General features: G+C 40.8%; 1 protein-coding gene across 1 annotated transcript; it reads right to left on the reverse strand.

Moving 5' to 3' along the window:
- Positions 1-1414: 1414 nt before the first annotated feature.
- Positions 1415-7726, reverse strand: LOC138025179 (uncharacterized). The gene is made up of 3 exons (XM_068872370.1): positions 6101-7726; positions 3634-4185; positions 1415-2805 (listed from the first exon to the last, which is right to left on the reverse strand). Exons 1-3 carry the CDS (start codon positions 7697-7699, stop codon positions 2122-2124), a joined length of 2835 nt encoding a protein of 944 aa, XP_068728471.1. The 5' UTR covers positions 7700-7726; the 3' UTR covers positions 1415-2121.
- Between the last annotated feature and the right edge of the window lie 4832 nt (positions 7727-12558).

The following is a 12558-nucleotide window of genomic DNA, read 5'->3' on the forward strand; positions in this document are numbered from 1 at the left end:
CGTCTAAAAGTAGTTCACGTTTCACATCCCTACATGAAGCAGGGTGGTCAAAACTACCACTCGATACACTGCCACTTTTGTCTTCTTGTGAAGTGATCTATTCTCGAAGGCCCTTGCTTTATCCCATTTCAAATAAATGAACATTTTAACAATATATTCTGTGTCTGACCATCCGATTTGTAATGATTACAGTTTCGACCTTGCATATTGCGCTTCTACAGTCTCGGTTTCAAATGTTGTAACACAGACGGCAATTTGCCCCCTCCCCCCTTCAATGTTGATGTTTTGCGCCCCTTTTACCCCCCTCGCCCCCTTTCCTCCGTCAATGCTCCGTTTTACGAGCTTTTGCTCCGTTTTATGGAATGAGACGGGGATCGAACTGGCCACTTCAAGCTCAGAAGACCGCACACTAACCGCCTGAGCTAGGCTTGTCTCTCTAATTTAATGATATTTTAATAAAACAATTATTCCATTCGCGCTTGTTGGATATGAGACTGGTTATAGCCAACTCGGCTCTACGCGCCTCGTTGGTTATCCAACGTGCGCTCACGGAATAATTAGGGAGCTTATCTACACGCGTTATCAGCGAGCTTACGCATCAGGACGGCTGGAAGACCCAGGACGGCAGAATGGCGAAAAAATGTCGCGCGAGACTCTGCATTCCCGATCTTACGCGAAATTTTTTCGTCATTCTGCCGTCCTGAGTCTCCCAGCCGTCATGTTGCGTAAGCTCCCTAATTGAGACGCGGGCGGCAACCGGAAGTGAGCTGTTTTCCCTTCTAACTTATCTTCACACAACCACATTTACATTGCTAAGTAGCTTTTCTCCGTTAGAGATAATTAGTATAAATATGGAGACCCCACTCCCCTGGCACGCAAAATGTTCTCTTCCGGTTGTCCTCCGCATCTCAAAAACGCCCTTGCTCAAGAATGATGCCTACTAATTCAAAGGTATTTTGTGCGGTTTACTGAATGTGCGGGGAAAGCAGATCTTAACAAGTGTTATTGAAATTCAAAAAGAAAATTGGGGGTAACTACGCATTTTCAAAGATAATTAATCAACAATATTTTTAAAAGCTTTTTTAATACAAAGCAATGTATGGCGTTCTTTTCCAAATTGAAGCTTAATTATCTCTGGAAAATGCATGGTTACCCCCAATTTTCTTTTTGGATACCAAGAGAACTTGCTAAGTTCTGCTTTCTCCGCGTAGTTTTGAACCGCGCAAAAAAACCCCTGTATTAGTAAGCACCGCCGATAGGAAATCTGAGTATCTCGAGATGCGCAGAACGTATGCGCAATAACAATAGTAGGCACTGTCCTTCAGCTCCCTATTGTTAAGAATTGTTTAGAACTTAGCTATAGGGGTCTGGTAGCGACTAGGCAATAAAAGTTCAAAAGAGACAAATTACAGACTTTTGACGCAGAAAACGTTCCAGCGCAGCTTTTATTCTTCAATTTACAAGCAGAAAACAAATTCGCTAAAAATTACTTCTTTTATTCAAAATTCAGTCCTTAATTCAAGATCACGTCATTAGCCAAAGTTGGTTGACTGATCAACAGTCGATGAATTTCTTTCTTTCCGTTTCTCTTGCAATGAATGTTGATAGATGTGCCCGATTTGCTTATAAAGTTATCGAGAAAAATTTTGTGTCGTCTGCGAACTATGAAAAGATTACCTAAGCGACCTCACTAATATTTAGCTGCACGGAAGAATTTACTTTCAGATCACGTTTCGACAAAGAAAAAAATCAAAACCATTGCAATAACTTTGCGTCCTACAGCCTTCATAAAATTTTCAAATGGCAAAATTAAAAGACTATGCTATAGACAAAGATTAAATTTTGTTCAAGTTTGTTACGTTTGAATAGCCGTCGAGGGTGATTCCTTTTCAGAGCACTATGATTGGTTGAAATCGCTTGGGGAGTACTCTTGCCAATCACAACTTTAGTGGGTATTCATCATGACCTTATCAAGAGCGTTTTCCCGCGTTTTGAGCTGATTGCACGTTTTCATCTTCAAGCTGACTTGCTTATGTTGGATTCGTTATAATTGAGTGTGTCCCACCTAGGAGTCACAAGGCCTCAAGAAACAGCAGTTCCGTGAAAACATGGTTTCCCTTCTCACATGAAAGATTGAAAAGTTTCTATGAGCTCCCCAGGAGGAACTTTCGTCTGCTGGAATAAATGACATTTATGCTTGGAGTCGCCGGTTACGACGAGAGCGAATGCAAAGTATTCTGGGTTCTCTGGATGAGCCATCACGTGATTAACAGAACTAAATGGGAAAAACATTTCTTCCTCTCCTTTCTGTGCGTTCTTGTTCGTCATTTTCACGCCGTCTATAGATACGAACAGTGAAACCTCCTTCGCGGGATTCACTCCAAATTTTTTGAAGGCTTTAGCATGTTGTTTCTGGTATTGTTTTACGCATTCACGCAAGTGTTTCGGCCTCAGTGGCGGATTTATCACGGTCGAACAAAGATAAGTCACATCGAAATTGTATTCCTTCTCTTCCACGATTTCCCAAGAGCTGTCAGCGACATCACTCGCTCCAGCAGAGCTGACAGACGTAGTTCGCTCAAAAGTTGGATGCGGTTTCTCAGTGTCACCCTGGGTATGGGACTCTTTATCTTTCTTTGACGCTGAAGACGCGTGAAATGCGTGCGGCAAAGAAGTAGAACGAATAGTACGAGGAATGGAGACGAAGCGTGTAAGGGACAAACTGTGTCTTTTTGTAGGATCTTTTCCCTTGACCTTTGAATTTTCCGGGTTTGTGTCTCTTTTATTTTCCACTTCTTCGGTAAACTGCAAAAATAGAAAAAATGAAAGATTTTCCTTTGTCATTCGATTCGTTCAGGGAGAAAGTACAAAAGGTCATTGGAGGTAGGGTAACTCAATGTAAATAACGTTTTGTTCCAGGTATTTCCATATCATTTTCTTGTGAATGCTAGATTATAATGCAAATGCAATACACAAAGAATCTTAACCCCGGGATATGAATTGGGTACAATATTAAGTTGGCGAATTTGGCCTACTGATTATTTTCCCGCAAAACTCGGTTTAAAAATACACACTTTTCTGCCGCTAATGGGGAAAACCCTGATACCAGATTCTTAATCTTGGGTAATACACCGCCATTTTAGTATTGTACTCTTGCAAATTCGCCCTTTTGGCCTCACTTTCAAATGTAAAATTCAAGAGAACGAGGCCAAAAGGGCCAATTTGTAATCAAACAAAAGAAAACTAAAACGGCAGCCATTTTGAAATAAGGTGCGTGGACTTTTGCTCATATACAGAATGACGTCATTCAAGCTTACTTTCATTCAAACTCGGGTTTTAGCTCATATACCATATGATGTCAAACAGCTTCCGATCGTTTTGTAAAATTGAGGTATTTCAGAGTTTAATTCGCGCTTTTTGGATAAGAGACTGGTTGTAGCCAACTCATCGCTACGCGTCTTGTTAAATGTTAACCATCTCATATCCAATGAACACCTATGGAGTACATTGTTACTTCAACCACGACATGTGTAGCTCCGCATGCGAAGTGAAAATGACAACGGACATTGAAGGGAGAGAGAGAGAGGGGGGAGGGGAGGGAAGGGGTGTTTGGTGGAAAGGGTCAGTACGTACCACCACATCAGACGAGTCTGAAGAAGGCGGAGAACCTGAACACTCCTGTGATCCATTGGAGCTGCTTGACAAGAATGAAATTCTTTTGTTCGCGCGAGCGGAGTCTCTGCGTTCGGAATAGGTGGCCTGGCAACCAAGACGAATAGCCTCTGTTGCAGCCACTGATGTCGTGACTCGGCCGCACCGAAATACGTGACACAACATCCGGGTCTTTTCCCCTTGCCGCGCTTCCGACACGATGAAGCCGAAGAGCCGAGGATCTTCTTCGTAAATGCCGAGCTTCAAAATCCATGGAATTGCATGTTCGTGGAGAATCTTGCTGTCTCGACCATCGATTATTCGAATATTTTCGGACTGCACTTCGAGAAAAACGGTTTTGAATTCCTTTGGATGGGCTTTTTCCAATAACGAAGAGATGCCTTCATTAATGAGTAAATAAGTCTTCTTCATCTTCAGCGAACCGAGGTACGAGATTCCAGAGAAAGTTGTGACATCTTTTTCTCCTAGCCAGCTGCCTGGTCCTACCGGTGTGGAAATTGGAACATTGAAAGCCTGGAGAAGAAAAGAAGACGAGCTAAGTTTTGGGATTGTTGATAATCTTTACATAACAGAATTTTGTCCAGGTTGTGAATAGACCGTATTTGTATTCTCAGTATTGGACTGGAACTAGCTTGCGATGGAGGCTAATTATGCGGGGGAACTTTTCAAATGCAAATACTTTTTAATATATTCCTCCGCGTTAGCCTCCATTGCAAGCTAGTTCCAGTCCAATACTGAGAATACAAATGTAGTATGTTACAAGTAGTTTGGTCTTCATTGTCAAAGCGCGTTCGCGTTGCGAGCGAAAACAAGGCTGAAACTCCAGATAGAATTTACAATACCCCGGATGCAATCGAAGCAGCCTCCGTCGGAAAGTTGGTGAATTTAAAACAGTCGTTTGATTCGCCTGTACTAAAGTCGTTTCGCCCACACTTAAGTCGATTCGCCAACCCATATTCTCATGTAAATGACTACAGCTGCTACGGTAAATGAAAACAAACTCGAGGTTGATATGACTTGCCTTTTGAGAACTTCATCCATAAAACTCTTAAGACCCAACTCGCTTCGTTCGATAAGGAACCTAATTTCCAGTATAATACCTCAAACAAAATCACGATCACGATCGATTCAAATGCTTGAAATTTTCCAAAGTTTGGAAGTGGTTTGCGCAGTAAAGAGGGCAAATCTGGGCGCCTATTAGACTAGCCTGCGAACGCAGACGTATTTCTGGCGGTCGTTTCTCTCCCCCGAAAAGTAGGAGAGAAACGACCACCGGAAATACGTCTGCGTTCGCAGGCTACTATTAGACGAGCTATTGAGGTGCAGATCTTATCCGTTTCATAAATGAATTTCTCGCAAATGACGTGTTATTTGCTTGTAATCAGTTACGTTAGCGGACCGATAAGTTGACAAGTTGGCATATCGGCTTAAGTGCAGGCGAATGAAATTGTGGGCGTAACAGATTCGTAATGGTTGCAAAGTTGGTTGATAGTATCCCCAAAATAGCTAAGGGAGACGATATTGCGATGGGTGTTCCTGAAGTGTCCCGAATTGGTTTCAAGATGTTATGACAAAAAATCATTACTTCTTAAACAACAACAACAACAACAACAACAACAAAAAGTACACGAGACGGAGCCTTCTTCACCGTTAAGGGGGCTATTTGAATTGAAATGGCTTAAATTCAAAACAGTAAACAGAAACCAATGCTTGCGGAAATGGATTTTGTGACAGTTGGGGAGCGCAAAACACGCGAGCATCTAATATATTGAAATCAATACAGTCGAAAATCTATCAAAATTTATTAAAAGCAAAGATGGCATCCAAAATATCAAAACTTCGTGTGTGTTTTCTCATCCGAACTGAGTCATGCGATTGTGATACTTTAATGTTTTTCAAAGGGAAATGAGGTATTGAATATCAAAACATGTTGCATAACACAAGCACATATCTTGGTAGTTTGATAACAACTTGCGATATATTCCAACTTGTTTTGCAAAATTTCTTGGCCAATTTCAAACGCTTTTTTCTTTGAGTAAATTACCATTCGTTCTCTCCACGTCCAATTCTCCTGTGCTTCAAAACATGCGACTTTAAAGTTTTGACCCTGTGATCGGATGTACTCCGCCGGAAATATATTAAGCTATAAGTTAATTATATTTGAAAATAAAATGACTCCGGAATCAGTGGTTGATACCGATCACTAACATATCGAGGTCGATATTCTTTAACTAAACAGTTTGACAGAACTGTTAGTCAACCCAAAACAGTAACTTGTACTGTTTTTAGCGCATTCTTTTAAACGATTTCAACTTAAGTAAACTCACTCGATAAACATCAACGCTTGTTCTATTCGAGCAAGAACGAGCAACCTGTGGTTTTCAAGCTGAGAGGGAATTCAAGAAAAAGTATATACAACTGTCTTTACCTTTGGATTGGAGGAGTTAAAGGCGTTCTTTACAGCACTGTAAATTAGCTGAGCGTCAGGGCACTGAATCACGTAACAGTGGGCGTCTGTCTCGGGCACACACACAATCACTCCAAGCGTCGATGTCTCGTGTTCATACAGATCAATACAGCCAATGTTTTCGATGTCGAAACTTGCGATGACTTCCCAGGGCGGGCAATTTGTGCTGATTCGCATCATGTCCGATGTAACTTCGACATTCACCGAAGAGCAATCTTCGACTTTCGTTTTCGACACGAGATCATGAATAGAAGTTTGCAATGCCTTTGCGTTTGACCTTTGAACAACGATGCCTCTTACAAAGCGGGCCGAGTAAAATCCTAGCACCCCGCCGCTTAGTTTTTCAAGGCTACGGCTTTTCTGTCTTGGATCGTGTGTTACGTTTTCACCGCGCGGTGGAAGCCGAGGACTTGGTTGAACAGGAAGGCAGCGCGATGTTTCTTCCACCTTGAGCTTATTATCTAAGCCGTTAGTAGGAGTTGCGCTCTCTAACGCAAGTTTCGAGCCCCGAGGGAAGGATAGCCTCGAATCATGAAAATGTAGATCGCTGTAAACAATATCAACTGGAGAGCTCTTCTCTTTGAGCTTACTACATTCGAGCACATCCCTAACATTTTCGTAAGACGAAAGGTCTGTCTCCCTAAACGCAGCATCTTCTGTGCTACTCAAACTTAGGCCCTCATTGCAACTCACGCTACTTCTACTGCTGCCGGAACTGCGTCGAGATTCGTTTTCGCCGTTTTCCACAAACGGAAACTCCATATTCACGTAGATCGGTCCCGGTGGATTCTTTCCGCGTGGCGATGGCTCTGGTGAGAGTCCGGGCGAAACGCTACCCGATAAACACTTGTCTGGGACCGTCTCGTTAAGTCTCCGTGGACACTCCGGCGTGTGACTTGGTGTTGTTCTGGCGCTTCGCTGCTCGCGGTCTAAACAGCGTTCTTGGGAAATCTCTGTCAAATGCTTACGCAGATTTCGCAAGTTCGGCAAAAATGATAAATTTCCACTGAAGTCTTGCCGAAGAATAGGATTTTCAGAATCTCTCGTCGGCCGCGAAGGTACGAAGTCTGAAACTTTGTTGGTGTGAATGATTTCAGCATAATGCGTAGAACTGATATCGGGGCTTGATTTCGAAGCCAGGGGAGACGACACGCGAAGGTTCGATACGCATGAGTTTGATCTTTCTATCTTCTCCGATGCTTCCAATATGTGCCCGTCACTTGATCTACTTGCAGCAGTGCCAAAGCTAAAAGAACGAATCATAGGCGTCTGGTTAAATTTCTGCTGTGCACAATCGCCTGGTATCATCTCGTAAATGTTTTCGCCGTCTTGAACGTTTTCGTGCTCCGGCAACGCCGTCGGGGAATCCAGCTTCCCTTGCATCGTACAATAAGTCTCGTTTTCTTCAATTTCTAAATTACTGTTGATATCTCTCTTGGCTCCAACCTGTTTACTTACTATGACATTCTCGTAGAACGATTCGTCGGAAGACACTTTCGCCATCAATTGAGGATCACCGACCATTGTCCCTGTCGTCAAATGGTACCAACACTGAACCATAACTGTAAAGTGATCTTGATTTTATCACCTCCCACTCAAAGCCTCCTTATGACGCAATAAGGTCATCATGACTGCACTAACAATAATCTTCCTGTCAACATTTGACTAAGTCAAAGACAATCCTTTCTTTGTTTAAACTTCTCAACTTTCCATTTTCCGTCACGTTTAAAGTCTCTCATACTCGCTGAAATGATCAATTCAGAACTTTAGTACTTTTTTTGTGCAAGAAGAGACTATTAGCCCAAAATTGTGGGTGCGGTTTATCTTATATTGCCCTAAAAGACATGAATAATCTTTAATGCCGATTTTCAGCTTTGTACCGTCCTCTTGCAATTTTGCAAGCCGGGGGCAAGAATAAACAAGACAAGAAAAATCACGGAAACTTCTAAAAATAGAAGGTACTTCCATTGGCGGTAAAGAAAATCTCAGCTCCTTTTAATTTCCCGTTTGGACAAAAAGAAAAAAAGAAGATTATGCTGCAAGGACCAAATTTTGCCGAGTTAGCGTTTGGAGCAAAGTATCGCTACAAAAAGACTGATGGTCTGGTAGTGTCCATTTCCAATATATATATATATATATTTGAGAAGCGTGTAACTGAAAGGCACATAAAAGCTAAGCCGCTTTTTCAATCCAAATAAATAAGGATTTAAATGACTGGTCCACCCTTAGGTTTACAAACGGCCATTCTCTCAGTTTCTCAGCTCCGCCTTCTTAATTAGCAGCCGACTAACACGCCGTAGGTTTCTTCTTATTTTTTTGACGCCTATGGTTTTTAGGATCGCGTGTTCGCACAAGTGAAATCTTCGAGTGAGTCTGTTCTTACTGTTTTGGGAAACTGCAAGCGATAGTACTAACAATGGCCGAACTGGTCGACTTGTGAAGTATGGCCTTTGCATGACAGCTATTACGTTCAATTTTCCGGTTCAGAATTTTATTTTAACCGGGCGCAATTTCAGAGTAAATCGATCGTAAATAGCGCTATAAGTAACTTGAATAAGGGATCTGTTCCCTGGCTACAACGATCGAACACGATGATCGACATTAATTTAAAAAGCATCAATAATCAATGACTAACAACCAATCAATACGTGAATTAATACAACTAAACAACATAACAGTCTTCAAAAACTAAGCAACCTATGATTTGATAAGTGTACCCAATTATGTGAACAGCATATGGAAAGCGATAAATCCGAAAGCGATGCGGCTCAGACAGTACTTTTTTTAAAATTAGCTATGAACTGTGATATTTTTAGAGTTCATTCCTCAAATCTCAGTGATGAACTTGAGTATTGCTCCTTCGTTTTTTAGCACTAATACTCCAGACAACCATGTAGAAAATCACGTTTTTCAAATCTGCTTCCCTTCACAGGTATTATACCAAATAAGCATATATTTTATGACTTAACAGTAGAGCAACATAACCGATATTTTGCGGAGATGCTTCGTTGGGTGCCTTTGGATCAATATGACTCACACACACATGAAACAGAAAAACCCACATTGCGTGGAAAGCAAGAATTGAAATCATGCAACAAACACTGCTCGTAGTGTATATTTTTGCGGGTCTGGATTTTTAAGAAAGATTGAGGATTCGAGCTTAAAACTGTGATAACTTAGTCATCTTGTTGGCTTTAATTAACGCCGGATAAGAACTAAGTGAAACATCTACTTGAAGTTACCTTCCGATATTCCCTTTCTTTCAAAGCGCATTTTTCATTAAAATAACCTTTTGACTACGTTTTGAAGTTAAGCGCTGCTGAAATATAAATAGGGCTGCTTTTTGACGAACCTCCCTCGACGGAATTTCGGATGCTGGAGGGATGCAGTTGTCGAGCTCAGTAAATTGAAACAAGCAGTCTTGATTAGCAGGCGGGTGGCTCGTGATAGTTTCGGAATGAACGGGGCAAAAAAGAAGATATTGAAATAGGTATTTACAAGTTACAAACCAAAGATTGTGTTGTAAAATTGTAAATTGCGCCCCCAGAGACAGTCAAGGAATATTAAACGTGAAAGACAAAACGGAAACAATTTTTTGTGGAAACTTCTTTTTTTGTTACAGAAGGGGCCCTCAAAATTCGCGAGCATCATCTTATATATTGAAACGAATTCGTATACATTTAAAAGCATATTAAAAACAACGACGACAACCAATATAATAATAAATTTTTGAGAGATTTCTCATCCAAAAGGAGACATCAAATATTATGATACGTTTCACTTGACTGTATCGGACGGCAAATTATGCGCTTCGGAAGAGAAGCCTGCCTCGTGAGATGAGCTACTTTTTGACGATTTCAACAACAGCAGTGCAAAGCTCTTACAAAAAGTGATAAGTTTTAGCATTGCAGCTCTGACAGGTGAAAAACGATTTCACAAAGTTTATGATAGCGGGCAAGCTATTTCTGAGTCTGGCGTCTTTCCACCGAAGCTCTGAGCATGGAATTAAAATCGTGCGAAGTGGCAAACGGCACGATAAAGAGAGCCCAAGCAAACGTGTGTAATCAGTTACGTTTGAAACAATAATCTAAGAAAGTAGCAAATAAATTCGATTCTGGAGTGATTACTGATAGAGGTTCTGCAAAGCGAAGGTGTTCAGTTCTCTCACGGCAGACGGCTTAATTGTCAGTTTCCGTAAGAAGCAGGGGCACCCAACGAGAATGTAGTTCAAAACCACTTAAACATAGCATTGTTAAATGTATTTTAGTATTTAAACGGTAGATATAGGCATATTTTTAACCCCTAAAAATTTTTCACCTGTTCGGATTTCCTAGCTGAAAGTCTTGTGATCCGAAAATTATAGGGATCAAAATTAACCTTTTCGAAAATTTCAGCAAGAAAAAAGGGTCCCGAAAATTCTAGGTGACCTTTTTAGGGTAAAAATCCGTTAAAAATGGGCAATTATACCATTTTTCAGATGTTCGAAAATCCTAGGAGAGGCAGGCAAGCAAGAAATTTTACAACAAATGTTCCGAAAAATCTAGATCTCAAATCGCCTTCCGAACAGATATTTTCCGAAAATTGACGTTGGGTGCCCCTGAAGAAGCAGGTAAGAATCGAGTCAGAAAGTAGAGTGTTACCATATTTTCCGCCTCCCACGCGGAGAGAGATCGAGAGACGTTTTCTGTGGAAGAACGTCACATTTACTCTCAGGTTGAAGATAAAACTGAAAATCTGTCCCAGTAAGTTATATCTTTTTTTTGTAACTGAAAAAAATGAGTCGGTTGGACGAGAGCAAGTTCTCTTGATCGGAACGCCGTAAAAAATATAGAACATAAATCTCGTTTGATGGATGGTTTTACGAGACTAATCCTTTTTTTTACAAGGTTATTACGAGAATAGAAGCTACGTGTTGAGTAGAGGAAATAGAGGACGTGTTCCATGCATAAGGCACGTGCGGAATTTAACTGGAAGTAAATACATTTTTGGCCATCAGAAACTGAATGAAAAGGTTTTCAGGATGCAAAGAAAGCTCTTTCCATGATTTTAGAAACCCGAAACCGGCAGGTCGTTTCTCAGTACTGAATTTTGCCAACATTTTTCCCTTTTTCCATCCTCAACAAAAGAGTTAATCCTAACCAAGCTTGTAGAATACGTGAATCGAAGTTTAAAAAAATAGCAAATCGGGTCGAAAAGTTTTCGGGACCCGCTTTCGAGTTAGAAACGGGTCCCTGGTAAACTATTTTATGTCCTTCCATATACAAATTAATAAATCAGTCAAATACGCTAAATCAGATCTGAGACCAAACAACTATTTCCTAAAATAGGACCGTATAACGTACGGAAAGTTCGATCATCTTACTTCATTAGCTTATGGAGAAGAGATTTATCATCACATGCATTTTCCGATTGCACTAGAATTCAAGCTGAAATTGTTGCAATACCAAAAATTAAAGAAGAGAAAAAAGAGATAATTTTCATTCATGCTTTTATACAAGAAGGAAACCGACTACAAATGAGTGGGTACTGCGATTAAATTTATTAGCTTTGGGCAACTTCGATTTTCTACCCTCTCGACTCATAGCAGCTTTGTCAGATTGCTGTTTCCACTGCTGCGCGCCTGAACGGTTTCTTCCATGGAGTTGACCGATGTTGGAATACTTCGAAGAGCCACGCAAAATGGTCTCCTTTGTTGTTTCATTTTAAAATAGATCGGTTTATTTTACAGAATTTTGTGTACCTCTCGTATTAAAATTAATGTCTGTTGTAAATGACGAGAAAGCTGTTGAAATTTACAAAGCAATATATGAAGCGAAGGGAAAGTGGTTCGGTTACACAATGAAATCTTCATCTTTTAATGAACGTGGAATATTCAAAAAACGTGATCGGCTGTAGAACAGACTTATTATGACACTTGAACGGATGAAATCTAAGCAAGATCGATTTGTTTGTACTCAACCGGAGACTTGCCAAAACCAACGAGGAAAATCTTAATTCCCTTGCGCACAAGAAGCGTAATTCGAAACCTTAAAAATACAAAAAGAGAATTTGAATCATCAATAAAAGTGAAAGCCGCGGTGATATTTTATGATGACCAAATAACAACAACGTCTTTCTTAATTAAGATGTTTTCCGCTGCAGAATCTTTGTTTCACTTATCCCGGGTAAAGATCTCTTACAATTTGATTTGTGTGATGTAACTTGCGCGGAACTCGAACTTGTGAATGCACGAATCTTGCGCTACACTTGCCCTCAATCTCGTTCCCAAGCTAGGCTTTTCACCGGGCGAGAGGAGGAAGGGCGGTGAAAAGCCCTAGGTACGAGGTTGATTTGCCCTACCACCTGAGAGATGTTAATTGCAAGTTTGGTGAATGCATGATAGAGAATATTCATATATTTTCTATCTAGTCTAAACATAG

Source organism: Montipora capricornis, chromosome 12 (genome assembly GCF_036669925.1).
Source record: "Montipora capricornis isolate CH-2021 chromosome 12, ASM3666992v2, whole genome shotgun sequence".
In the NCBI taxonomy this organism is placed as follows: Eukaryota; Metazoa; Cnidaria; class Anthozoa; order Scleractinia; family Acroporidae; genus Montipora; species Montipora capricornis.

What these genes read in the sequence shown, in the direction of transcription:
- LOC138025179 (XM_068872370.1), bottom strand. Translation starts at nt 7,699, where the DNA reads ATGGTTCAGTGTTGGTACCATTTGACGACAGGGACAATGGTCGGTGAT. An exon ending in TTAACTCCTCCAATCCAAAG is followed by an intron (nt 4,186 to 6,100) that starts GTAAAGACAGTT and finishes TTTCTTCTCCAG; the next exon opens with GCTTTCAATGTTCCAATTTC. An exon ending in CAGACTCGTCTGATGTGGTG is followed by an intron (nt 2,806 to 3,633) that starts GTACGTACTGAC and finishes CTATTTTTGCAG; the next exon opens with TTTACCGAAGAAGTGGAAAA.